General features: G+C 51.6%; 1 protein-coding gene and 1 pseudogene across 2 annotated transcripts in view; both read left to right on the top strand.

The window, feature by feature from the left end:
- The window catches only part of LOC311530633 (C-type lectin domain family 2 member D-like), an 839,985-nt pseudogene that overhangs the window by 178,423 nt on the left and 639,063 nt on the right, over positions 1 to 22,499 (top strand). The gene's annotated exons all lie outside the window — the stretch shown is intronic.
- LOC311530629 (uncharacterized protein) lies at positions 206 to 19,655 on the top strand. Its single transcript, XM_084647459.1, has 5 exons — positions 206 to 535; positions 1,147 to 1,216; positions 15,642 to 15,708; positions 18,231 to 18,344; positions 18,733 to 19,655. The coding sequence occupies exons 3-5, from the start codon at positions 15,672 to 15,674 to the stop codon at positions 19,212 to 19,214; spliced, it is 633 nt and encodes a 210-aa protein (XP_084503585.1). The 5' UTR covers positions 206 to 535; positions 1,147 to 1,216; positions 15,642 to 15,671; the 3' UTR covers positions 19,215 to 19,655.

Raw genomic sequence — 22,499 nt, 5'->3', positions numbered from 1 at the left:
CTTTTTGCGAATACAGACTAACACGGCTGTTACTCTGAAAGGTGGCCATCTTGAATATGGGCAGTTTGAGTCCGACCTCCTGAAAGTAATGGGAGAGGGCAGCCATGTTGAGCAAGGGGAAATGGGAAAGTTCAGTCCCAGGAATTGTGAGGTCATGGGGAAATTTTAAATATTCCAGGTAAATATCATGAGACTCAAGATAAAATCAGGGGAGTCAGCTGCTCCGGTCATTGCGGTTTCACCACAGAAACCGTGTTTTTCATGAAAGCTTTGAGAAATGTTTTCCCCTCCCCAGGAAAGTTCCCTGTTCTCTGTGGAGAGGGGGATTTTCCAGCCCTGCCTGTGGCTGAGCTGTTGGGACTGTGACGGGGGCAGCAGGTTCTGAGAGGGGGACTCTGGCTGTTTCAGGGGCTGGTGACCTTTGAGGAGGTGGCTGTGTACTTCACCGAGGAGGAGTGGGCTCTGCTGGACCCCTGTCAGAGAGCCCTCCACAGGGACGTCATGCAGAAGAATTATGAATCTGTGACCTCGCAGGGTAAGGATTCCTGTCCCCTCAGGTGTTAGAAGTTGGAGGGCTCTCTGGCACTCCTGGGTCGCCTTTTGCTCTCCTCAGGCCCAGGGCCTCCATAACTCACGTGAGAGAGACTGTGACCTCCACACCCCCTCCCATGGGAAAGGAGATTGGGAAACACCACAGAGACGCTAGTCCATCCTCCTCCCCAGAGCTTCCATAGGAGAGGATGGGTTGTATGTACCTCCCTGTACTATTAAACATGGGCATACAGCGACACACAAAGAGATTTCACGTGTCCCTCCCTTCCCAGGACTTGCTCCATGCCTGCAAAGGGCTCTGGGCTCAGTAGGCTTAGAAGGGGTCAGAGGTTGCACAGAGTCATACCTCAGTGGGGAGATCCCTGAGTCTTCTCCAGGGGGAATTTTACATCTTCCAGGAGCAATCTAGTCTCCCCTAAAGGGTCTCCAGGGACACTTCCCCATCCGTTTAGTTTCCACAAGGGTACCCACCTGCCCAAGGCTGCTGGAAACAGCTCTGTCTCTGAAAAACTGAAATCATGGTCTTGCCTAGTTCCTTTCCATGGAACTGACTTCGCAACACCCAAACCTGACATCATCTCCTGGCTGGAACAGGGTGAAGAGCTGCGGATCCCCAATCGTGAGGTTGTCGAGGGAAAGGAGCTCCTGAGAAGTAGCCATGCAGGTGAGGAATTGGTTAAATAGGTGCAGAAACCATTTGTCGTTGGCGTAACCTGCTGGGATTGAGCTCCCTCAGTTCTGCCTCATCTCACCCAGGCCAGGAGCATCCTCCTGGCCGACATCACTCCTGGCTCCCACCCATCTTGGCTTGAACCTGGCCGTGCATCTGTGACAAAGTGGGGTTTTATTCATCTTGTTTTGTTGCATGTGAGTCTTACTGTCCTATACCAATATTGTGTGTACCTCAGTTTCCCAGTGTACTGCACCAATACTTCGGTGGTGGGAATTGGGTGTGTGATTTTTGCTGAGGCCCTCAGGGCAGGTGAGGCTGCCCAAGCTGTCTGCACATATGTAACCTGAGACCCAGGACGGGGGTGCGACCAGGTGACACCTTTTGCCTGGGAAGTGAGACAAAGGGAAAGAGGAGGAGCAACAGGTGGGTGTTGGAGGTCATGTAGCTGGAAGCGGACAGTCTGGGTGGGGGGACTGGAAGAGGGGGAATCCATGGCGTCTAGCCTAGGACTCCCAAGATTGAATTGGCTGAAAGTCACTGATTTCTGTGATAGCAAGCTCTGTTCCACACTGTGTTCCTGTCGACTAATAAACCTTGTTTTATCGGTTGGCTGAGAGTCACGTCTGACTGCGGAGTTGGGGTACAGGGCCCTCTGGCTTCCCCAGGAGCCCCACCTGGGCAGACTCACTGCGGGAAGCGCAGTATGCTTTGTGAGGTATCATTTTGAAAGTCTTGATCTGGCAAACACTAATATGTTGTTGGCTTATCTGTGCTCTCATGGTATGCGAAGTTATGAGATATTCTATATTGTTGTTACTGAAATATGTTGTAAGTTTGAGAAGCTCTACTGCTATCTCTTCCTTATGCCACTAATTCTCTCTCTTCCTTATGTCAACTAGACCTCTCCCACTTCTACCTCCCAGCTCCTCCTCCTGGCCCTGATCTTCACTGTTCAGAGATTAGTGAACTGACTCGTTCTCTCTCTCTTGTGTGATCAGAGCTCACAAGTTCTGAGGTTCCTACTGCTTGGGTGACCCCAGCATTCATCATCTCCCCCAGGAGATGAGCAAGGCATTTTGAAAATCTTGATCTGGCAAACACTAATATCCTGTTGGCTTGTCTGTGCTCTCGTGGTATGTGAAGTAATGAGATTTTGCTGTATGGTTGGTACTGAAATATGGTGTAAGTTTGAGAATCTCTACTGCCAGGTGGGTGTTAACCAACCAGTAATCAACTCTATGGCTCAGTTGCATGAGTTCGCACAATGGGAGTTTACTCGATCATTGTGACTCAGCAAAGTCCACCAGGCATGGGATCACTGTGACTCAGCAAAGCTCATTGGGACAGGTCTGGGCAGATGTCTTCTAGTCACATGGACTGAGGGTATAAAATGAGGGACAGCGGCGTCATGTCTTGGCCTTTCTCTTCCCCCACTTATGCTGGTAGCAGCAGGAACGCTGAGAAGATGACAACTTCACCTGAGAAGACTGATCTAGGTTTAAGAGGGAAGCCTGTGTATTGTGAACTGTAACATCCAGTGGGCTGAGAAAATTGCTTGATCTAAATGCTGCCTGCCTAGTGTAATAAGGATTGTGTATTTTCTTTGGTAAGTATCTCTGACCTTTTATGCCTGCCATTTATAATCACTTTAAATCTATCCATCTGTAGCTAATAAATCTGTTTTATACTTTACCTAAAACAGTGTGTTTTGCTTGAAGTGCTTGGGAAACCTTCGCTCAGTTTACAAAAGCTGGTTCATGTCCTCTCCACATTGAGGGAGGGGCGGACTGGGTAATAAACTTATACTGCTGTAAGCTGGGTCCAGGTTCCCACAGGGGTGTCTCCAGAACTCTGCAGAAAGTGACTCTCCCCTCCCTGCTCCATGATATGGACACACCTCTGCCTACACAGCCCTGAGAATCACTTGGCAAACTCCTGGGTCGATTGCTCCCACTCACACATCCTCCCACTTTCACACAGTTAGTCCCAGCCTCTCCAGGACCATAGGGATGATTTGCCTCTATGGCCTTCCCCAACTCCCGTTGGCTTTTCCAACTCCAGGGCCTTACGCCCCATGGCCTTCCAGAGCTGTTCCCCATCCCCGGTGGGGCTGGTCTGGTTCTCTCCAGCACAGATAATGCCCCAGGGCTTTTATGAACACCTGCACTGAGACATCAGGGCTGGTTGTTTCAGATAGTAGCAAACACATGGGATGTTCTGGCTGGTGGCTGCATTTGTTCACTGCCCTCTAGGACAGGTCCAGGGCTGGAGTTGTGATCAGAACCCTAGTGTTGAGGGTCGATGGCTCCATGGTGTAACAGAGCCAAGGGGGAGGAGAGAGAACAGGACAGCAGAGTGTTGGGGAACCAGGGATTCTCCCCAAGACAGAGATTCAGGCACCACAACAGGGAGCTACAGCATCACAGACATTCCCAGGGAAGTGGGGGTAGGATCCAGGCACCCGCTGGAAAGCAAACACCTGGGATGGAGTCTGGCCAGGGGCTCTGAGAGCCCTGCAGCTGCTCTATGCCCACGGGAAATGTTACAATTCTGCCCTGGAGTCACCGGATTCCTCACTGAGCTGGGCACAGAGCAGATGGGACAGATGCTGGAGATGCTGCTGGGGAGAAGGAGATGGGCTGCTCCCCCTCTGGAAATGTCCCTCTATCCATCATCTCTAGCTGTGGGTGTCCTCTGGGGATCACACCCAGCCAGGGCTCCTGGATTCTGCCTCTGAGGATGTTTCTCTCCTGCTCCCATTAAACCCCTTGTAGAGGGGAAGGGAAGACCCAAGGATAGAGCCCAGAGGCCCTCAAAGCTGCAAAAGCAAAGACATAGATGTGCCTATGCTCCAGCTTCCAAAGCTGGATGGGCAGAGAAATTAGTGAAAGGACGGAATATGGGGTAATGAGTGATTTCTTCAGAGGGAGACAACTCACCCAGTCTGGGACACTTGGCCTCTCTCCCTCCCAGAGCTCAAGAACCAATGACATTCCCAGGCTGCCCAGGAAAATGGGATTTTCCAGAAATGTAAATAACTTATTTGTGGGGGGAAAACCCCAACAACTGAGCAATATTGAGAAAATAATTCAATGAATAATAAAGACTCCATTGACACCTGATTTTCCAGAAACTTACACACACACACACTCCTGAAGAAACAGAAAGAAAACGTTTCCTGGGGTAGCAATTTAAGGAATAATCCCAGTGTGCAACAATGTGAACCGAGCCCCTGCCTGAAAACAGGGACCAGGAAATCCAGATAAACCCTTCAGCTCAGTAAAAGCCTCTTCATGACAGAGAGCCAGGAAGGGATGGGAGAGGGTCGGAGAATAATATAATACAGTAGTAATAATAAAGTCACTCTCCTGGTGCCTCCGTCATCCTGAGCCACTGAGAACACACGTAAATAGTGGTGCCACTTGACTCCCTTGGGAGTTGGGCAACTGTTGTTATCCCCATTGTAGTGATGGGAGGAACGGACACAGGAAGAGGTGGGAAAGTGGCTGGCACTAGTCTATGTGGTGTTTCAGGTGAAATATCAGAGAGATCTTGGCCTTGTACCTTTTCCCACACACGGAACATTCATAGGGGCACTCGCCCATGTGCATTCTCTTATGTCTAATGAGGTTAGATTTACGACTGAAGCTTTTCCTGCAGTCAGGGCAGTTATAGGGGCTCTCGCCTGTGTGGATTCTCCAGTGGACAATAAGGTTAGGGCTCTGGCTGAAGCTTTTCCCACAGTCAGGGCAGCTATAGGGTTTCTCTCCCGTATGGACTCTCTGATGTACAATAAGGTCGGAGGTGCAAGAGAAGCTTTCTCCACAATCGGGGCATCCTTAGGGTCTCTCACTCATGTGAATCCTCTGATGTCTAGTCACATGCGAGCGCTGAGTGAAGGTTTCTCCACAGTCTGGGCATTTATGGCATTTCTTTCCTGTGTGGATCCTGTGATATGCAACAAAGCCTGAGCTGTCCCCGCAATCAGCACACTTATAGGGTTTCTCTCCTGTGTGGGTTTGTTGATGTCTAATAAGGTTGGAGTGGTCATTGAATTGTTTCCCACACTCAGGGCAGTTATGGGGGGGGGGTCTCTCCTGTGTGAGATCTCTGATGTCTAATAAGGTGTGATCCAGAATTGGAACATTCTGGGGGGAGAAGAACTTGGTTGGCTTGGCCAGGATGGGCTCTGGCTTAACCTTAATGCTTCCTTCTCTTTGCTAATCTCAGGGCTTCCCCGTGCTGGGTCTGAGCTGACTAATAAACCCTGCTCTGTTTGGAAAAGAATGCTGGGTGTCACTGCGAATCCTGGGCCCTGCAGAGTGGGCAGGTCTCTGACCAGGAGTCTGGCTCAGTTGGACTCATTGGGTAGAGCTCACGGTGTGAAGCACCAGGGCTGGAGCCCAGAGGCTTGGTCTTGGAGGCAGTGAGGCCATGTGGCCTCCCCTTGCAGAAGAATTGGACCTGTGGGGGGGTCTCGCCCACTGAAGGGGAACCTCCAAGGGACTGTTAAAAAGCTGGGTGTGTAGCACCAATCTTGTGGATCTGCAACAGCAGCTAGGAGGCATACCGAGGAGGGTGCAGGAAGATTTGGGGGTGGAAGTGGGAGGTATGCCAAAGACTGGACAGGAGTTGCATGGGGTGGGGGAGACAGACAAAGGAGGGCACAGAGGGATGTGCTTGTGGGGGGATGGGAGCAGATGAGGGTTGGATGGGGGGATGCATGGGGGATGGAGAGGCAGATGGAGGAAGGCGCACAGGGATTTGGGTGTTGAGGAGACTGTCAGGAGATAGCTGGAAGGGTTCCCGGGGGACGTGAGATGGGATCGGCAGGAGACAGGGGATACGGGAGGCATAATGAAAAGGGTGCAGGGGGATGTTTTTGTGTGTGGGGGGGAAGCAGACTGAGGAAGGTGCTGGGGATGTGGGGAGGGTGGTTCACAGACCCACCGGGGTTCTCAAACAGGGGGTTGGGACCCCTCAGGGGGTCATGAGGGTATTACATAGGGGGTCACGAGCTGTCAGCCTCCACCCCAAACCCCACTTTGCCTCCAGCATTTATAATTGTGTTAAATATATAAAAAATTTATAAGGGGGGGGGGGTCGCACTCAGAGGCTTCCTATGTGAAAGGGGTCCCCAGTACAAAAGTTTGAGAACTACTGCTCTAGACTCTCTCCTGCTGGAAAAATTCATTTCAATTGCCCTGTTGTCCCAAATCATCCTTTGAATTTGAATTTACTCTGACAACTATTTTCCATGCATTCCTCTCCTCTCCCCCACCCTCCCACCACCTGAATGTGCACAAAAAAGCCTCGCAGGGGATTCCCACATTTGGGGGGCCAGAGGTGCACAATTTGCCTCTGTTAGCAGCCGCCTCTCCCTCAGCAACAAACAGAGCCCTGCCCCCGGCCCTGCCTGGAATGAATGATCTGCATTAAAATCGACATTCTGATGAAAGAACTAGAAGGCCAGGAAATTAACACGGCACAGGTTCAATGGATTAATAAATGGATTAGTTGATAGGTTTCAAAGTGTAACTGTAACTAGGGATTCAGCATTAAGTGGTTGAGTTTCCAGGGGGCCCCGCAGGGATTCGTTCTTGGCCCTTTGCTATTTAACATTTTTATCAATGAGCTGGGAGAAAACATAAAATCATCACTGATAAAGTTTGCAGAGGATACAAGATTCGGGGAAAGAAAAGGAGTACTTGTGGCACCTTAGAGACTGACCAATTTATTTGAGCATAAGCTTTCGTGAGCTACAGCTCACTTCATCGGATGCATACTGTGGAAACTGCATGCATCTGATGAAGTGAGCTGTAGCTCACGAAAGCTTACGCTCAAATAAATTGGTTAGTCTCTAAGGTGCCACAAGTACTCCTTTTCTTTTTGCGAATACAGACTAACACGGCTGTTACTCTGAAACCAAAGATTCGGGGAGTGGCAAATAATGGAAAGGGCAAGTCACTGATTCAGAGCAATCTGGATCACTTGGTGAACTGGGCACAAGGAATATGTGTTATAATACGGTGAAATGTCAATGTAGACATCTCGGAACACAGAACCTTGGCCGTACTTAGTATGTGGAGAATCAATGACTTTGAGAAAGATTTGGGTGTTGTGGTGGCTAATCAGCTGAACATAAGGTGATGCAATCCTGGGCTGCATAAAAAGGGGAGTCTCGAGTAGGAGCAGAGAGGTTATTATACCTCTGTATCTGGCACTGGTGTGACCACTGCAGGAATATTGTGTCCCATTCTGGTGCCCACAATTCAAGAAGGATGTAGATCTATTGGAGAGTCTTGAGAATGATTAAAGGATTAGAAACCATGCCTTAGAATGGTACACTCAAAGAGCTCAGTCGATTTAGCTTACGAAAATGTTAAGGGGTGACTTGATAAGGGTCTATAAGTATCTGCATGAGGAATGAATATTTAATAAGAGGCTCTCCAGCCCCTTATTAAATAAATAATAAATGTAAATAATGTGTAAATTTTTAACAGTGAGAGTAAATCATCATTGGAACAATTTACCAAGTGTCGGAGTGGCTTCTCCTTCACTGACCATTTTTTAACTAAATTGGATTTTTTCCCCTAAAAGATCTGCTCTAGGAGATCAGCTCTGCCCTGTGTTATACAGGCAGTCAGACTAGATGATCACAGTGGTTCCTTGGAGCCTTAGAATCTATGAATTGACTTTAGGATTAAACAGAAAGCCGAGACAGAGAAAGAGAGAGAGTGGCAGGACAGGAGGAAGAACAATGGGGAGGCAGAAAGAAAAGCGCAAGGAAGGGGAGACAGAGACAGAGGTGGAGTCTTCACTGGTGTGGTGGTGATGGCTGAGATTTAGGCTTTATAATGATGCATTGATTTTTTGAGATCGATGAGCAAAGCATGACATCCCTGGAGCAGAGTGGAAACCTGACAGTCATTCCCCTCCTCCAGGAATCCCTCATTCGGGCCCCTGTCCTCCCAAAGTCTTTTCTGAAGGGCCTAGAAAGAGGGGTGATGGTTGGAATAGCCCAGCCTCTCATTACTGTGTCCATCAATCATAGGTGCTGGAACTAGGGGTGCTGAGAGTGCTGCCGCACCCTCTGGCTTGAAGTGGTTTCCATTATATACAGGGTTCACAGTTTGGTTCAATGGCTCTCAGCACCCCCACTGTACAAATTGTTCCAGCCCCCCTGCCACCAATTAGGCCTAGCTCTCAACATGCCAAGTTTGGTCAACTAACTTCTGGTCCCATGCTCTTTTTGTTTCCCTGGCATGGTCTCAACACCATCTTTGAGCTACATCAGTAAACCTTTCTGTTTAGACTAACTTAGGGTTTTTTGTTATTGTTACTATTTTTTACTTTTGCTGATTTTATAAACAATTTTATCTACCAGGCTATGTTACCTTCTGCCATTAACATTTGTTGTGATGGGTGATTGGGCCACTTTACAACCTTTCATCCACTTTCCCATAGTTAGGCTCACAGTGGGGGTAGGCCTACCATGCCCCAACTATCTCTACTAACACCAGAGTGCTGATGGTCCCCATGGCCAGGAGACATCCTTGTGTACCTCTACTGACACAGCCTATGGGACGCAGGTCTGAAATCAAGCATAACTGATCCTTGGAAGTACACTCATCTCGCCTCATATCACAGTAAGAGCTCTGCCAACCTGCTCCAACTAATCCCTTCCCCTTTTATTGTAGCTACACCATAGTAAGGTGGTGGGAGGGCATGTGGATAAAAGCTGGGATTCAAGTCTGTGGAGCACAACACAGACAATGGCACGTTCTCTAAGAAATTTCTCATGTCTCCTTATCGCACCTCCTCACTGAACCGTTCCCAGTGGCTATTGCCAGCTCCAAGGGCCAGATTTAATGCTGCTGTGACACTGACTACCCTGGTGCCAGCTCTGGCCAGTGCTGCAGGCTAATTCACTCATATGTGAATAGAATAGAATAGAATAGAATAGAATAGAATAACTTTACACAGTTACAGGGAGGGAGGGGAGCTAAGGTCACTGGGACTCTGAGGCTGCAATGTATGATGCCTCTGGCCATGAGGGGTGTGTGTGTGAGTGCCATAGAAATGTACCGTACACACACACTGTGCTCCTTTCTGCAGCACCTGTCTAGACACAGCCTCAAACCAATCAGATCCTGTTGGCATGATGGCCTAGGCAAGTGTTTCAGAGAGACTTGAGTCTGTGTCAGAATCGAGTGTGATCCACCCAGGATGAGGGGCTACCTGATGCATTTGAGGATGTCTCCTGTTGCATCCCCTCTGCCAGCAGCTTGTGTTCCAGGTCGCTAGGTGTGAGCATGTGAAGGTGACGCAGAAGTGCAAGGTGCTGTATACGTATGCAAGGATGTTGAGGGTACATAGCTTTCTGTACTGAAAGCTGTATGTCTCCGCTTTCCTTCAATTAAAAAGAAGTAAGTTTCTAGCTCTCTTAGTTGAATAGAAAAGGTGGAAAACATGACTGGAGCGATCCCTAAAGGCTCAGAAACCAGCAGAGAAACAGCAAGAACCCAAGTGGACCCTTTTTATTAACCAGAAAACTCATGATTTTGAAGACCATCTCATTTTTGGGGACCTGACTCATGACCAGTGCTTAATTTGTGCCAGGGCTGAACCCCAGCACATCTAGGCCTGGTGGTTCAGAGCCCTGGCACCTCTGGGCCTGGTGGTTCAGAGCCCGGGCACCTCTGGGCTTGCCGCATCAGTTATGAAAGTAAAAAATATTGCTTGAGCCTCAGCACCTCTTTCATTACAGCTAAGCCCTGTTCCTGACTGATAACTGTTGAGGTGCACAACACTGAGTGTGGATGAGAGAATTAGCCCAGGGCCATGGTTTTCCTTTGGTTGGTTTTAGTTTTGCTCTTTGGCCTCTGTTCCTTATTTCTGTACCTGAGCAAAGGACTCCAGCCCCCTGACTCCCACCTACGCTGCTCTGCCTCTCTGGGTTGATGGGGGTGAGCATCAGAGCAGTTTCATCGCGTTTTGTCACTGGGGGGCGTTAGATTCCTCTGCTCAGGAAGGGTAGCCGGGGTTGAGCTTCTTGGGGTTAGATCAGATGCCGTCTCTAGTGTGATCTGGGAGCCTGGGCTGAATCGCTGCTGCTCTACAGCGGGGTCTGTGGGGGGAGAGATCTGCACTAACCCTTCTGTGCCCAGCAGGGGGGGACTTTCTGCGGTGGGTGGAACCAGCCCCTGGGGCAGCCCCGGGCTCTGCCGCCACCAGCCCCTGAGCCGAGCCTGCAGGTGAGGGGAGAGACCCGGGGAAAGGGCTGGGGCCGGGCAGGAGTCGACGGTGCTGTTTGTAAAGCGCGGGGACAGACGCTGGGTGAAAAGCTCCGGCTAAGGGCTCAGGGTGCCTGGTCTCTGCTGTCCCTCCCCCTAGGGCAGGGCTCTGGTCTGGGACTGCACACAGGGCTGGGGGAGAATGGGGTAGAGCCCCAGTTGTGTGTTTGTTTCATTGGATTTTCATAGACTTGCTCAGTTGATTGCCGCTGCAAAACAAGTTTCTTGCCCATACCAGGGGCTCCTTGCATCCCTCCATTCTCCACCCCCAACTCCTGGTGGGCCCCCTCCCATCACCCTCTATGACAGAGATTCCCTGCTACTCCCCCACCCCCTACGTCATGCCAGAGACTTTGTGTGTCCCCATTCCCCCTCCCCGCATTGGCATGTGAACGCTCCCCCTTCCCACATACCCTATGCCAAGCGCTCTGTGTGTCCCCATTTCCCCGCCCCATGGGTCTGCTTACTCCCAATGCAAGGGTTCTGTGTAGCTCCCTATTCCTCCATGCCAGGGTGTCCCATTCCCCCCCCACCATGCCAGGGGCTGTGTGCACCCCCATTTCTCACTTTCCCTCCCTCCCATGCCAGGGTTCCCCCCATTCCCTACTGCAGCCTTGGCTCTGCATGTCCCTGGGGATGAACTGGGAATCTGTCTGTTCCCTTTATGAACGGCTGTGTCTGTGTCAGGCTGCAAACTCGGGCCTCATTCTGCCTTCTCTGTGTAAGCAGGGGAATAGTCCCGCTCTTGTGGGGAACTTTCCTGGCTTCTGCACTACCCCGGTGAAGTGGGCTAGCGAAAGGATCTGAGTCCTTGCTCCCACTTCCTCTACCCAGTGGCCTCCCTGCCCTTGAGGACTCCCCTTCCACTCTCCTGTCTGGCAGAGTCCTCGTAACCCCAACAAGGCTGGGCCCAGGATTCCTGGGGGGCTCGACCCCCAACCCTGCTGTGGTCACCTAGGACAGGGGCTAGGGTGTCCCCACTCCGGAATACTCTGTCTGCACTAGGCACTTCTCTGACCCAGTGACCATTACATACAAGTTAAAGCAAATGCAAGTTATTTAATCAACAATTAATTTTAAAAAGACAAGAATAAGGAAAAATGGGAAAGGTTAAAGGAAACACATCACCCCGCTCGGTGGCAGGGAACATCACAAACAGTGTCTCTGGAATGTTAGGGCAGTTCACAGTCTGTTCCCTGTACGTCCCAGGCCTTCTTCTCAGGCCCTGGCTGTGCTGCAGGGATGCTGTGGGTTGGACACTTGCTCTGGTGGTGGCCACACGCTCTCAGGCTCTAAGTGGTAGGACCCTTCTGTCCAGTGTCGCCCCTGCCCTGTCGGGGTTACGATCCAAGCCTGGCCTGCAGAGCCCCTTGGCTGAGGCATCTCCCTGTGCTGGGCCCGCTGCCCAGGGTCCCCCTCAGTCTCCCCAGCTGCTCACCGCACCCAGCTCCAGCCCCAGCTGCACCACTCTGTCTCTGCACTGCTGCTGCTGCTCTGCCTCCAGCTCCCTGGGCTGCTTCTTTGGCCCCCCTGGCTCTGGTTGCTACAGCTCTGCTCCCGGGACAGGTCTGCTCTGCAGGCTGCTTCTGTGACTCTGCTCCCAGCAGCGACCTGCTTCCTGGGCTGCTTTTCTGGCCCCTCTGGCTTTGGGGCTGCAGCTCTGCTTCCGGGACAGGGTCTGCTCTCACTGGATCTGGCACAGCTCAGCTCAGGCCCCTGCTTTCTCCTTAGCTCGGCCCCACTCTGTCTGACCCAGGCAATTCCAGCTCACATGGAGGGCAGAACCCCCCTGGCCTCCTGACTCTCTGATTAGCCTGCACACCCTGTTATTCAGGCTGACCTGGAGCATTGGCCTCTCCCCATTGTTCCTGGGGACTGTCAGTCTCAGGGTCCTGATTCCCCATCAACCCTTCCCCCTTTTTAGTACTGGGAGCTAGCAACTAAAACACCCCCACTGAATGTTAGTAAGGGGGCAACAGTCCCCTTACATCTGCAGCCTGTTTGCCCCCATCCACACTGGGCAAAAGAACACCAGAGGGGGGGTAGGCTCTTAAATACCCAGAACTGGTCCAGTAGACGATATTACTCCACCCACCTTGTCTCTCTAATATCCTGGGACCAACACCACTACAACAACATTGCATGTATCTTAAGTACCCAATTGGAAATCTATTCACCTTCGACAAAAGACTGGTCCCCATAGGCGATGCATAGGGGGGGCATGTAGGGTCAAGTGCCCCCCTCCCCCGCCAGATTTCTCCTTGGCTTGCCAAGGAGTAGTGAGAGGGTCTCCCTTCTCCCGATGCACCTGCCCCCCTTCCAGCACATTCGACCCCTGTCCCTGGCCTGGGCGGGACCAGCCATTTCTTACACTGGCTGCTGCTCTGTGCAGTGCATTGGGTGCCTGAGAGAGAGCCCGGCTGGGGAGGTGGCCCACCCCACCCCCTCTGCTCCCTGCCCGGCTGCCAGAGACAGGGGCCGACTGAGCCAGAAACATGCTGAGGGAGGGGGGGCTCTGGCTCGCTTGGCCTCTGTCCCCAGCAGCCAGGTGGGGAGCAGAGGGGGAAGCTTGCTGCTTCCCCAGCCAGGGTCTCTCTCAGGCAGCTGCCGTGCTGCACAGAGCAGTGACGCAGTGCGGCCAGCGTGAGAAGCGGCTCCTTCCCACTCCCCGCCTGGCCCAGCTGTTAGGGAGAGCAGCCAAACGTGAGGTGGGAGGCACAGTGGGAGAAGGACAGAGGCCCCCCTCCTCAGGTAACTCTGGTGGGGTAGGGAGAGTGCAGCAGCCCCAGGTGGGGCACAGGGCAGGGGGTCACTGGGCAGAAGAGACACATGGGGTGGGCACGTGTCCTCCCCTTTAGATTGTGCCCCCGCCTGAGTATCAGGAGACACGAGTTGTCTGTGCTGGTCCCTGCCCACAAGAATTGGTCTAGCTGGGGTGTGGGGTGTCAGCTGAGCAATGAAATCAGCTGGCAGTGATCTGTGCTTGTGAATGGAAGCTGGCAATGGGATCACGTGACACAAGGGGCTGAAGGTTTTAAAAGGGCAGAGCTATGATAGCCATGTTGGTCCCAGGATATCATTTATTGAACCAACATCTGTTGGTGAGAGAGTCGAAAGCTTGTGTCTCTCTCACCAACAGAAATTAGTCCAATAAAAGATATTACCTCATCCACCCAGTCTCTTTAAAAGGGCAGAGGCTGTCTGTTCGGGGGCTTTTTCTCAAGTTCATGAGGGAGAGACCGCTCATCTTGGGGGGGGGGGGGGGGAGGGGCGGCAGTGGTCCCGGGTCCTAGGGCAGGTGGGTTGAGAAGCCCCATTTCCAACAAGGAGTGACAGACTCAGAATCAGTTTCCAGGAAATATGCTAGAGGGGCCAACGGAGGAAGCAGTGTTGCTGCCCGCTGAGGTTGTAGACACTCAGCGCATTCAGGGGATCCAGAGCTTGGATCCCCTTCAAAATAGCCTTACTAGGTGGCCAGTAGAGAGTGCTCCCTGCTCCCCAGGAAGTGTGACAGCCACTCATTGCCCCCTACCCTGGCCATTATTTCCTCTTCTTTTTGTCTGGGAGATAAATCATTCGGGGTGTCAACATGTAAAGTTAGTGTGAAATAACACCCTTGCAGGCTCTGCTGCAGAGAGGGGCAGAGATGAAATAGGTGTATTATTTTGATGTAAGGTGTTAATGGCTATCATTCATCTAAATACAATTGCAGAAATGCGAGAGGCAATGGCTGGGCTGAACAGATGGCAGGGTCTCCATTTTCCCCCTTCTGGCTTTCCAGTTGCCCCCAAAATCAATAACATTCTGACCACTGATGCCTACAACATTCCCTGAAATTTTGGAATTGCTCACATACTGTATTCAAAAGTTATTTTCTGACATCCAAACAGAGAACGCCCATCAAGGGCTGTCAAAAACAGATGTCCTCCAAAAACTTGGAAGCAAAAGGGGCTAATTATTCAAACACAGCCTCTGAATTAGCACCCAAAATTCAGTACTCAATCAGAACACTTTCATGTGCAAATGACTGCATTTGTGCACAGAGATGCCATTTGCTCACTCACAAGACAGGGGAGAGAAATGCACGGAAATTAATTGCGGGTGCAAATTCAAGGGATGATCCTGGTGCGAAAGCTTGACAGAGTTTAGAATGTCGGTGACAAAGATCCATAGGGTCTGGTCTGTGTCCCAGCCTGTCACCAGTCCCTTGGGAGTGACCCTGTTAGTGGGCCAGGCCCCAAGGACCCGCACAGCTACATGGGGGCAGGGCCATGGCCTCCAAGACTCCCAGACTGGGCCTTCAGGCACCAGCGATCCCTATCTCTCTCTGTGGCTCCCTGCAACGAATCCAGCCCAGCCAAACTCCTGGAGGAGGCCTGTGCAGTGCCCCTTTAGGATGCAATGCTCAGTGAATATTGGCAACAACACAGGCAGCCTTTGCAGAGCAAGGTACCAATTTATTAGTCCCCTGGCTACAGAAACTGGAGGTCCTTAGGTTACCAGAGACTAGGCAGAGTTTAAGCCATAGTCCATCCTGGCTAAGCCAGCGCCAGCAGCCAGCCAAGCTGTGATGGATTCCATCTCTGGCTCCCTCCCCATTTCTTTGTCCACCCAGGTGAGAGCTGCAGCTCCAAAAAACAGCCTGTCAACCTAGTTCCTGCCTCTTGGAGAGGTGGGTTCACTACATCCCTTCCGTCGCTGTACTAAGTGTCTGTACTAGAAACACAGCACCAGCACAGCCACAGCTCTGCAATCGTGACTCTGTCTTGTTTCTAGTGCAGACAAAAGGTAGCCCATAGTCCAGCCACCTGACACCTTTTCCCTTTTCTTCTCCAGCTGACTTCACACACGTCGGTTTCAACCAGTTCTTTAATGACTCAGTCATTCGACCCAGCCAGCAAGGTCTCTCTCTCTCTCACACACACACACACACCCCTCATGTCTCCTGCGCTGCTGTACAGAGGGAAACTGAGGCACGCCTAGGCTTCCTAAAAATATTACGGAACATTTCCAGTTTGTCACAGTCCGTCGGCAGGAAGAGAACCTTAGGAGGGAATCGGGGTATGGAATGGACTAAACCCCTTCTGAAACCTCCCCTATCACCCTTCTCACCCTGACAGGCTGCCGAATAATGTGTACCCTCCCGGGGGATGGGAAAGGGAAATGGCTGCAGAGAAGCTGGTGCAGGTAGGAGATTTTCTGCGAGCTTCTTGTGGGTTTGGTCTAGATGTGTGGGAGGGAGAGGGGCAGGAAATGGAGAAAGTGAAGAGACTGGGAAATGTAATCCCCGCAGTGGGCTTTCTTTAACGTGGAGCATGCCCTTGCAGGCTTCAGAGGCGTACAGCCAGCCCAAAGCACAGGAGTCACTCTGGGCTGGAAGTCAGGAGGTGGGCTTGACTGTTACAAGGTTTAAACAATAATACATTTGGGGGTGATTTTATTTATCTTATGCGTTTTGGGTCTGTTGGGGAAAAGCCACCCACACAGGGTTTGTGTGTGAGTGTATGCCTGCCTTCATAGAATGTGTGTGAGTATACGCCTGACCACGTAGAGTGTCTGTGTGTGTGTGTGTGTGTGTATGCCTGCCCACAGTGTGTGTGTGTGTGTGTGTGTACACACACGGGCCCATGTAGAGTGTGTGTGTGTGTGTACGCCTGCCCACAATGTGTGTGTGTGTGTGTACACCTGCCCACAGTGTGTGTGTGTGTGTGTGTGTGTACACCTGCCCACAGTGTGTGTGTGTGTACACACGGGCCCATGTAGAGTGTGTGTGTGTGTGTACGCCTGCCCACAGTGTGTGTGTGTATGCCAGGCCACGTATTGTGTGTGTGTGTGTACACACACGGGCCCATGTAGAGTGTGTGTGTGTGTGTACGCCTGCCCACAATGTGTGTGTGTGTACACACACGGGCCCATGTAGAGTGTGTGTGTGTGTGTACGCCTGCCCACAGTGTGTGTGTGTGTGTGTGTATGCCAGACCATGTATTGTGTGTGTGTGTGTACACACACGGGCCCATGTAGAGTGTGTGTGTGTGTGTGCCTGCCCACAGTGTGTGTGTGTGTGTGTGTGTGTGTATGCTGGCCCACGTAGTGTGTGTGTGTGAGTGTACTCCTGCCCTCTGAGTGTGTGTTTACACCAGCCTACACAGAGTGTGTGCCCTTCCCAGTGTGTGTGTGTGCACGCAAGTGCGGCTGTGTGCATGCGTGCACGTGAACATCTTATTAGAGGTGCAAAACTCCCCCTGCAACAGGGCACATGCAAGACTGCAGCCTCCCTGCTCCCAAGGGGACTCTACACACTGACCCTCCCCTACTCCTGGGATGGAGGAGCTGCCCTTGTGTCTCACCCACCCCACTCCCTGTCTCCTCTCTGCCCCAGCCGCCCACTCTCCCACAGCCTCCTCTGCCCACCTGCCCCTATATTCACTTCTTTCCCCTCTACAGTCTCCTACTTCTCTCGGCTGCCACCCCACACTCACTGCACTCCCTAGTGCCCCTACCCCCATCAGCCTCCTTCCTGCACCCATACTCCCTAGTACTCTTTTTAGCCTGACACCTTCCACATGTCCCCCTACACCTGCCCTCAGGCTCGATCTGGCCCCCACAAATCCCTCCCCACCCCTCTCATCCTCCTCCTGCTGCTACACAGACCCCTATAGCCCCCTCCACCTCCATGTAGCATGGCACACAGCCCAGTCCACCTCTCCCACATCCTCTTCTGCCCACCTCGAAATCCCCACATTTCCTTCTCCATTCTTAGTGTCCTGTCCAGCCTCCTGTCCATATAACCTGAGCAGAGCCTGGCTTCCACCTCACTGGAAACAAAGAGAGTTGGCAGCCATCTTGGTAAGGGCAGCCTCACTGTGGCAGCACAAAGAAGTGTTTAAATATCCCAGCTAAATATCATGACACTCAAGATAAAATCATGGGAGTCGGCAGCTCCAGGCATCACGGTTTCACTGCAGAAACAGCGTGTTTTTCATGAAAGCTTTCAGAAATGTCTCCCCCTCCCCAGGGTCGGCTTCTCTTGAGGGGTCTTCCCTGGTCCCTTAAATGTCAGGGGGTCAGCCCCATAATCTGTGTGAAAGATGCTGTCTCCTCCATACTTCTGCATATGGAAAAGTTTCGGGGAGACAGTGGGGATGCTAATATTTTCCCAACCCCACACCCCATCACCAGGGGAGAAGATAGGTTGCATGTACCTCTCTGTGTTATTAAACATGGGCACACATGGATACATGGAGATTTTGTGTGTCCCTCTTTTCCCGGGACTGCCTCCATGCCTGGAAAAGACTCTGGTCTTTGCTGGGTTAGGAAAGGGGAAGAGGTTGCATAGTCATAAAATCCCCCAGTGTGTGGAGATCCCTGAATCCCCTTCTGCCCTCCCCAAAAGGCTCACAGAATCACAGAATATCAGGGTTGGAAGGGACCTCAGGAGGTCATCTAGTCCAACCCCCTGCTCAAAGCAGGACCAATCCCCAATTTTTGCCCCAGATCCCTAACTGGCCCCCTCAAGGATTGAACTCACAACCCTGGGTTTAGCAGGCCAAAGCTCAAACCACTGAGCTATCCCTCCTCCCTTCCCTCCAGGAACACATCCCCATCCTTTGGTGTATACAAGGGCATCCAACCACTCAGGACATCTGGAAACAGCTGTCTCAGAACAACAGTAAAATCCTAGTCTCACCTGTTGTCTTTCCCCCAAGCAGGATTTCCAATTCTAAAACCCAACATGATCTCCCAGATGGAACAGGGTGAAGAGCTGTGGACCCCAGATCACCAGCGCTCTGAGGAAAGGCAGATTCTGAGAAACATCCGCACAGGTAAGGAGTTGGTTAAACGAAAACAGAAACCATCCGTCCTTGACATAAACAGCTGGAATTCCCATAGAGGCCCTCTGAGTCCCCCCAGTTCTGCCTCATCTCCTTCAGGTCAGGATTGTGCCCAGTAGGTGTCATATTCTCCTGGCACACATCGCTTATGGCTTCCCACCCTATCTGACGCCTGGCAGTAGCTCCCTTCCTCCTGAGTGTTCAGATGGGATGTGGAGACTGAATTAGTCATTGCCTTCTGTGTCTCCTCTGGGAAAGGGTTTGAGGAGTTTGGATTTTGAATCTCCTCAGCAGCTATTTTGGTTTGTTCTCCATCTTCCCATTCCCCTTTCCCCCGCCACAGGGACTGACTCCTTTCTGGATTTTCTCTCTATCTCAGCAGGTGATGGGACGGTGAGTGAGAACAAGGACGAGAATCCACAGCTGGAAAGTCCTGAGCAAGTGGAACTGCGTGGGACTGTATCGGGAAGATCTGAAGGGAACATTTCCCAGAATCCTGAGCAGGAAGATGCCCGGGAGAGTCAGCACAGGCCAGAGATACAGCAAGGAAACCACCCAGGGAAGAGACAGGTTATATCCACTTACCGAGGGGGAGGTTTCAAAAATCATAATGAAACGGTGATCCAGCCAACATTATGCACTAAAGAAAAGACGCAGAAATGTGTAAAGTGCGGGAAAGGCTTCAAGCAGAGATCAACCCTTATTGTACATCAAAGTGTCCACACAGAAGAGAGACCCTATAACTGCCCCGAGTGTGGGAAAAGCTACAAGGTGAAGGTCTCTCTGATGTCCCCCAGAAACTCCATACAGGATAGGTTTTGGGAGCTCTTACTGTTTGGCAATGGGTCTGTGCCCTCCTGAAGCAAAGTATAAATGCGCTTCCTTTGAGGGTGGTCTGGGTAGGTACAGCTGGCAGGTGCATGGTTGTGGTTTCTATGGGGGGTGGTTGGTGGAGCCTGGAGGAGAAGGAAATGCTGGGCACTGGGGAGATGAGTCGTTTCAGGGTCCGAGGGGAGCAAGTGGTGGGATCAGTGGGGAGACATTTCTGTGGGTTCCACACACACTTTCCAGTGTAGGGGAAAGGTAAAAATGCCCCATTGTAGTTTGTGCCTGAGTTGTCTTTGCAGCTCCTAAGGCCCCTCGAGGGGAACAACAAGGGGCCCTGTGGGTCCCTGGTATATGAAATCTTTCCCTGGATGTTTGAAGGAAAGAAAGGAGCAGTTAGATGCAGCATGAAAGGTGGGTGATGGCGCCTTATGAAGAGGTCAGTCTATTTCTCATGATTCTGCTCCTCATGTGATAAGTGCCTCCTGTGTTTTACATGTAACCCTTCTGCCCGTCAGAGTTGGCAGCAACAAGGGCCGGGTTCAATATCTAGGGGTTCCATTCCAATAACACAATGCAAACCGGCTCGAGCCCCCACCCAGTGACCTGGGACAAATATATACCACCCCCGCTGGGCGCCTCCAAGAGGCAATACTTCCCCTCTCGCAAGCACATAGTCTGAGTGTAGCAAAAGCCTTTTAATAACAGAGAGAAACAATGTGGCATTATGGTGGGGAAACACCACCAACAGGATTCATAACACAACCCATGAGCAAAAAAAACCCCACCCCAGGCAAATTGGGGCATGCCCTTTTCCCTTTGGTTCTTGAGTCCAGCAACCCCAAATCACCCAAAGTCCCAAAAGTCCAATGCCCCAAAAGTCTCTGTCCCTGGTCAGGGCAGCCCCAGAGTTCGAAAGTTTATCTGCGGAGCTTTACCTCCCAACCTGGGTGGAAATGGGACGGGGGTAAGAGGCACCTTACATGATCTGAAGCTGACCGCCCCATAGCTCCATAGCAGCGCTCCGCTCTGCCAGCCGCCCCACGAACTCCTTCGCTCAGCTGCGCTCCGCTCTGCCAGCCGCCCCACGAACTCCTTCGCTCAGCTGCGCTCCGCTCCGCCAGCCGCCCCATGAACTCCTTTGCTCAGCTCCACGGCCCACAAGCAGCTCCTGCCATCCACAAACTGCTCCGCGCCGAACTGCTTCACCAGCCGTCCCGCAAACTGCTCCACAATATATCTTCAGGCTCCCCCACTACTTAACACAACACTCAGTGATTTCAGCTCTTAGGTGAATTCAGCTTGTAGTAGGGGAGCCCCAGTGCTGGTGCACTGTCAGCCCAAAGTGAGCTCAGCAGCCTATAACTAGACTTCTAACAAAATCAAAATTAGCTCTGATATTTCACAGTGGAGAGAGAAGAAAGTGCAATTAGCATGTAAGGCCCTCACCAAGGGGCCCATACCACCAAGTATTAATACTTGTCCCCAGCCTCTCTCCATTCACACAGTTGCGGAACCCATGACCCTTGCCTAGCGAGTGCTACTTAGTTGATGGTGAATCCCTCCATCATAACAAAAGGCCAAGTACAGTTCCAAGCACAGTTCCCATAATCAGGGTAATAACAATTTATTCTTCCTGCCCCAATAACAGAGACACTGGGGATCCCACAGCAGCCAAAGTGACCATTTGGGCAGCTATGGTCTCATTCTAGGCGTGGTGGGTGTGCCTATGCAAATGAGATCGGCCCCTGAAGTTCTTTTCCACAACTTGCCACACCTCACCACCAGACGTCAGGGTGGAGCTCATCCTGACACTGCTTACATACACAACTGTGAGAGCCAGGGAGAAATCCTGGAGGACGGGTGGGAGCAGGAGTTGGAGGGACCTTATGAATGATATGGCTGTTCGGAGACAGTGCCTCTGCCCAGTATCCCAACTGCTCAAGGAAACAGGGCTAAGGATGCATTGTGCTCCTCCTTTGAGACTAGAGGATAGCTCTGCATAATGAATGTTCTATAACCAACGAAATACGTTTGTGTTTGTTAGGAGTTCACAGTATGGGGGATGGATGTTGTGCCATTCATGGGTTGAGCTGTACTTCAATGGGTATTTGGGGGGCTGTGGTTTTTTCAGGTGTGTCTGGGGGTACTGTAGGGTGGGTGTTTGGGAGGGTATGCTGGGGTCAGATGGGTAGGGGGCAGGTTAATAATTGCATGTGCACCTAAGTTCCCTCTAAAGTGCACGACTGCTCAGCAGGCTATCAAGGGCCGCACAGGTGCATAGCCACAGGGGCCTGGACTGGAGAGGCACCTCTCCCCTGGCCCCAGCCCCAGAGCTGCCACGGCGGGAAGAGGCGCCTCTCCCCTGGCCCTGGGCTGCTGCAGCAAGAGAGGGCTGTGGGGAGTTCTCTCTCACCACTGCAGCCCTGGGGCAGCTTGCACCCCAAACCCCTCATTCCCAGCCCCACCTCAGAGCCCGCACCCCCAGCTGGAGCCCTCACCCCCTGCACCCCAACCTTCTGCCCAGCCCTGAGCCCCCTCCCGCACCCCAAACACCTTGGTCCCACCCCTATCACACATCACCTCCATATTACAAATGCACATAACAAAATTCACGCACATGGATGTAAAATATTAGAGGGAACATTGATGTGCACCCCTACAGCCGTTCCTTGTGCACTGTTGCTGTCAAAATAGAACACTGTCTTTGCCTTAAGTTCTCTTGTATGACACCCAAAGATCAACACTAAAGTACCCTGCAAAATTATATAGCATTCTGCAGTAAGAGTTCTATTGCCAAATGCCTCAGGGTGCTTTGAAATCTCTGTGCATTGGATTGGGTTACCTAGGGAGGTGGTGGAATCTCCTTCGTTAGAGGTTTCCAAGGTCAGGCTTGGCAAAGCCCTGGCTGGGATGATTTAGCTGGAGATTGGTCCTGCTTTGAGCAGGGGGTTGGACTAGATGACCTCCTAGGGTCCCTTCCAACCCTATTATTCTATGATTCTATGAAATGTCTCTGAAACCTGATTTGGCCGTTTATCTCATGAAATCTCAACTTCAGTGAAAGTTGAGAGCATTAATGAAGCTGTGAGCCAATGTACCTTTTCTATTGATTGTTTTCTCTTCCGGCATCTGCAGTTACAGTAAAAATGCTGGCCCTACGATGCGTTGGATTTTTTTAACCTCTCTGATGCTGACATTTTGAGAGGTGGTGGGTGATGCAGTGGGTGGGTGGGTGAAGGAAGAACCAACAGGGAGCAGTTCGGGAAGAAGGTTATCAAGGTGGCAAGAGGATAAACCAGTGAATCTACTGTGACTTTA

Source organism: Lepidochelys olivacea (assembly GCF_965140295.1).
Source record: "Lepidochelys olivacea isolate rLepOli2 genome assembly, chromosome: 14".
Classification (NCBI taxonomy): domain Eukaryota; kingdom Metazoa; phylum Chordata; order Testudines; family Cheloniidae; genus Lepidochelys; species Lepidochelys olivacea.
The sequence above is the reverse complement of the archived record's forward strand: the minus strand, read 5'-3'. Positions and strand labels throughout refer to the sequence as shown.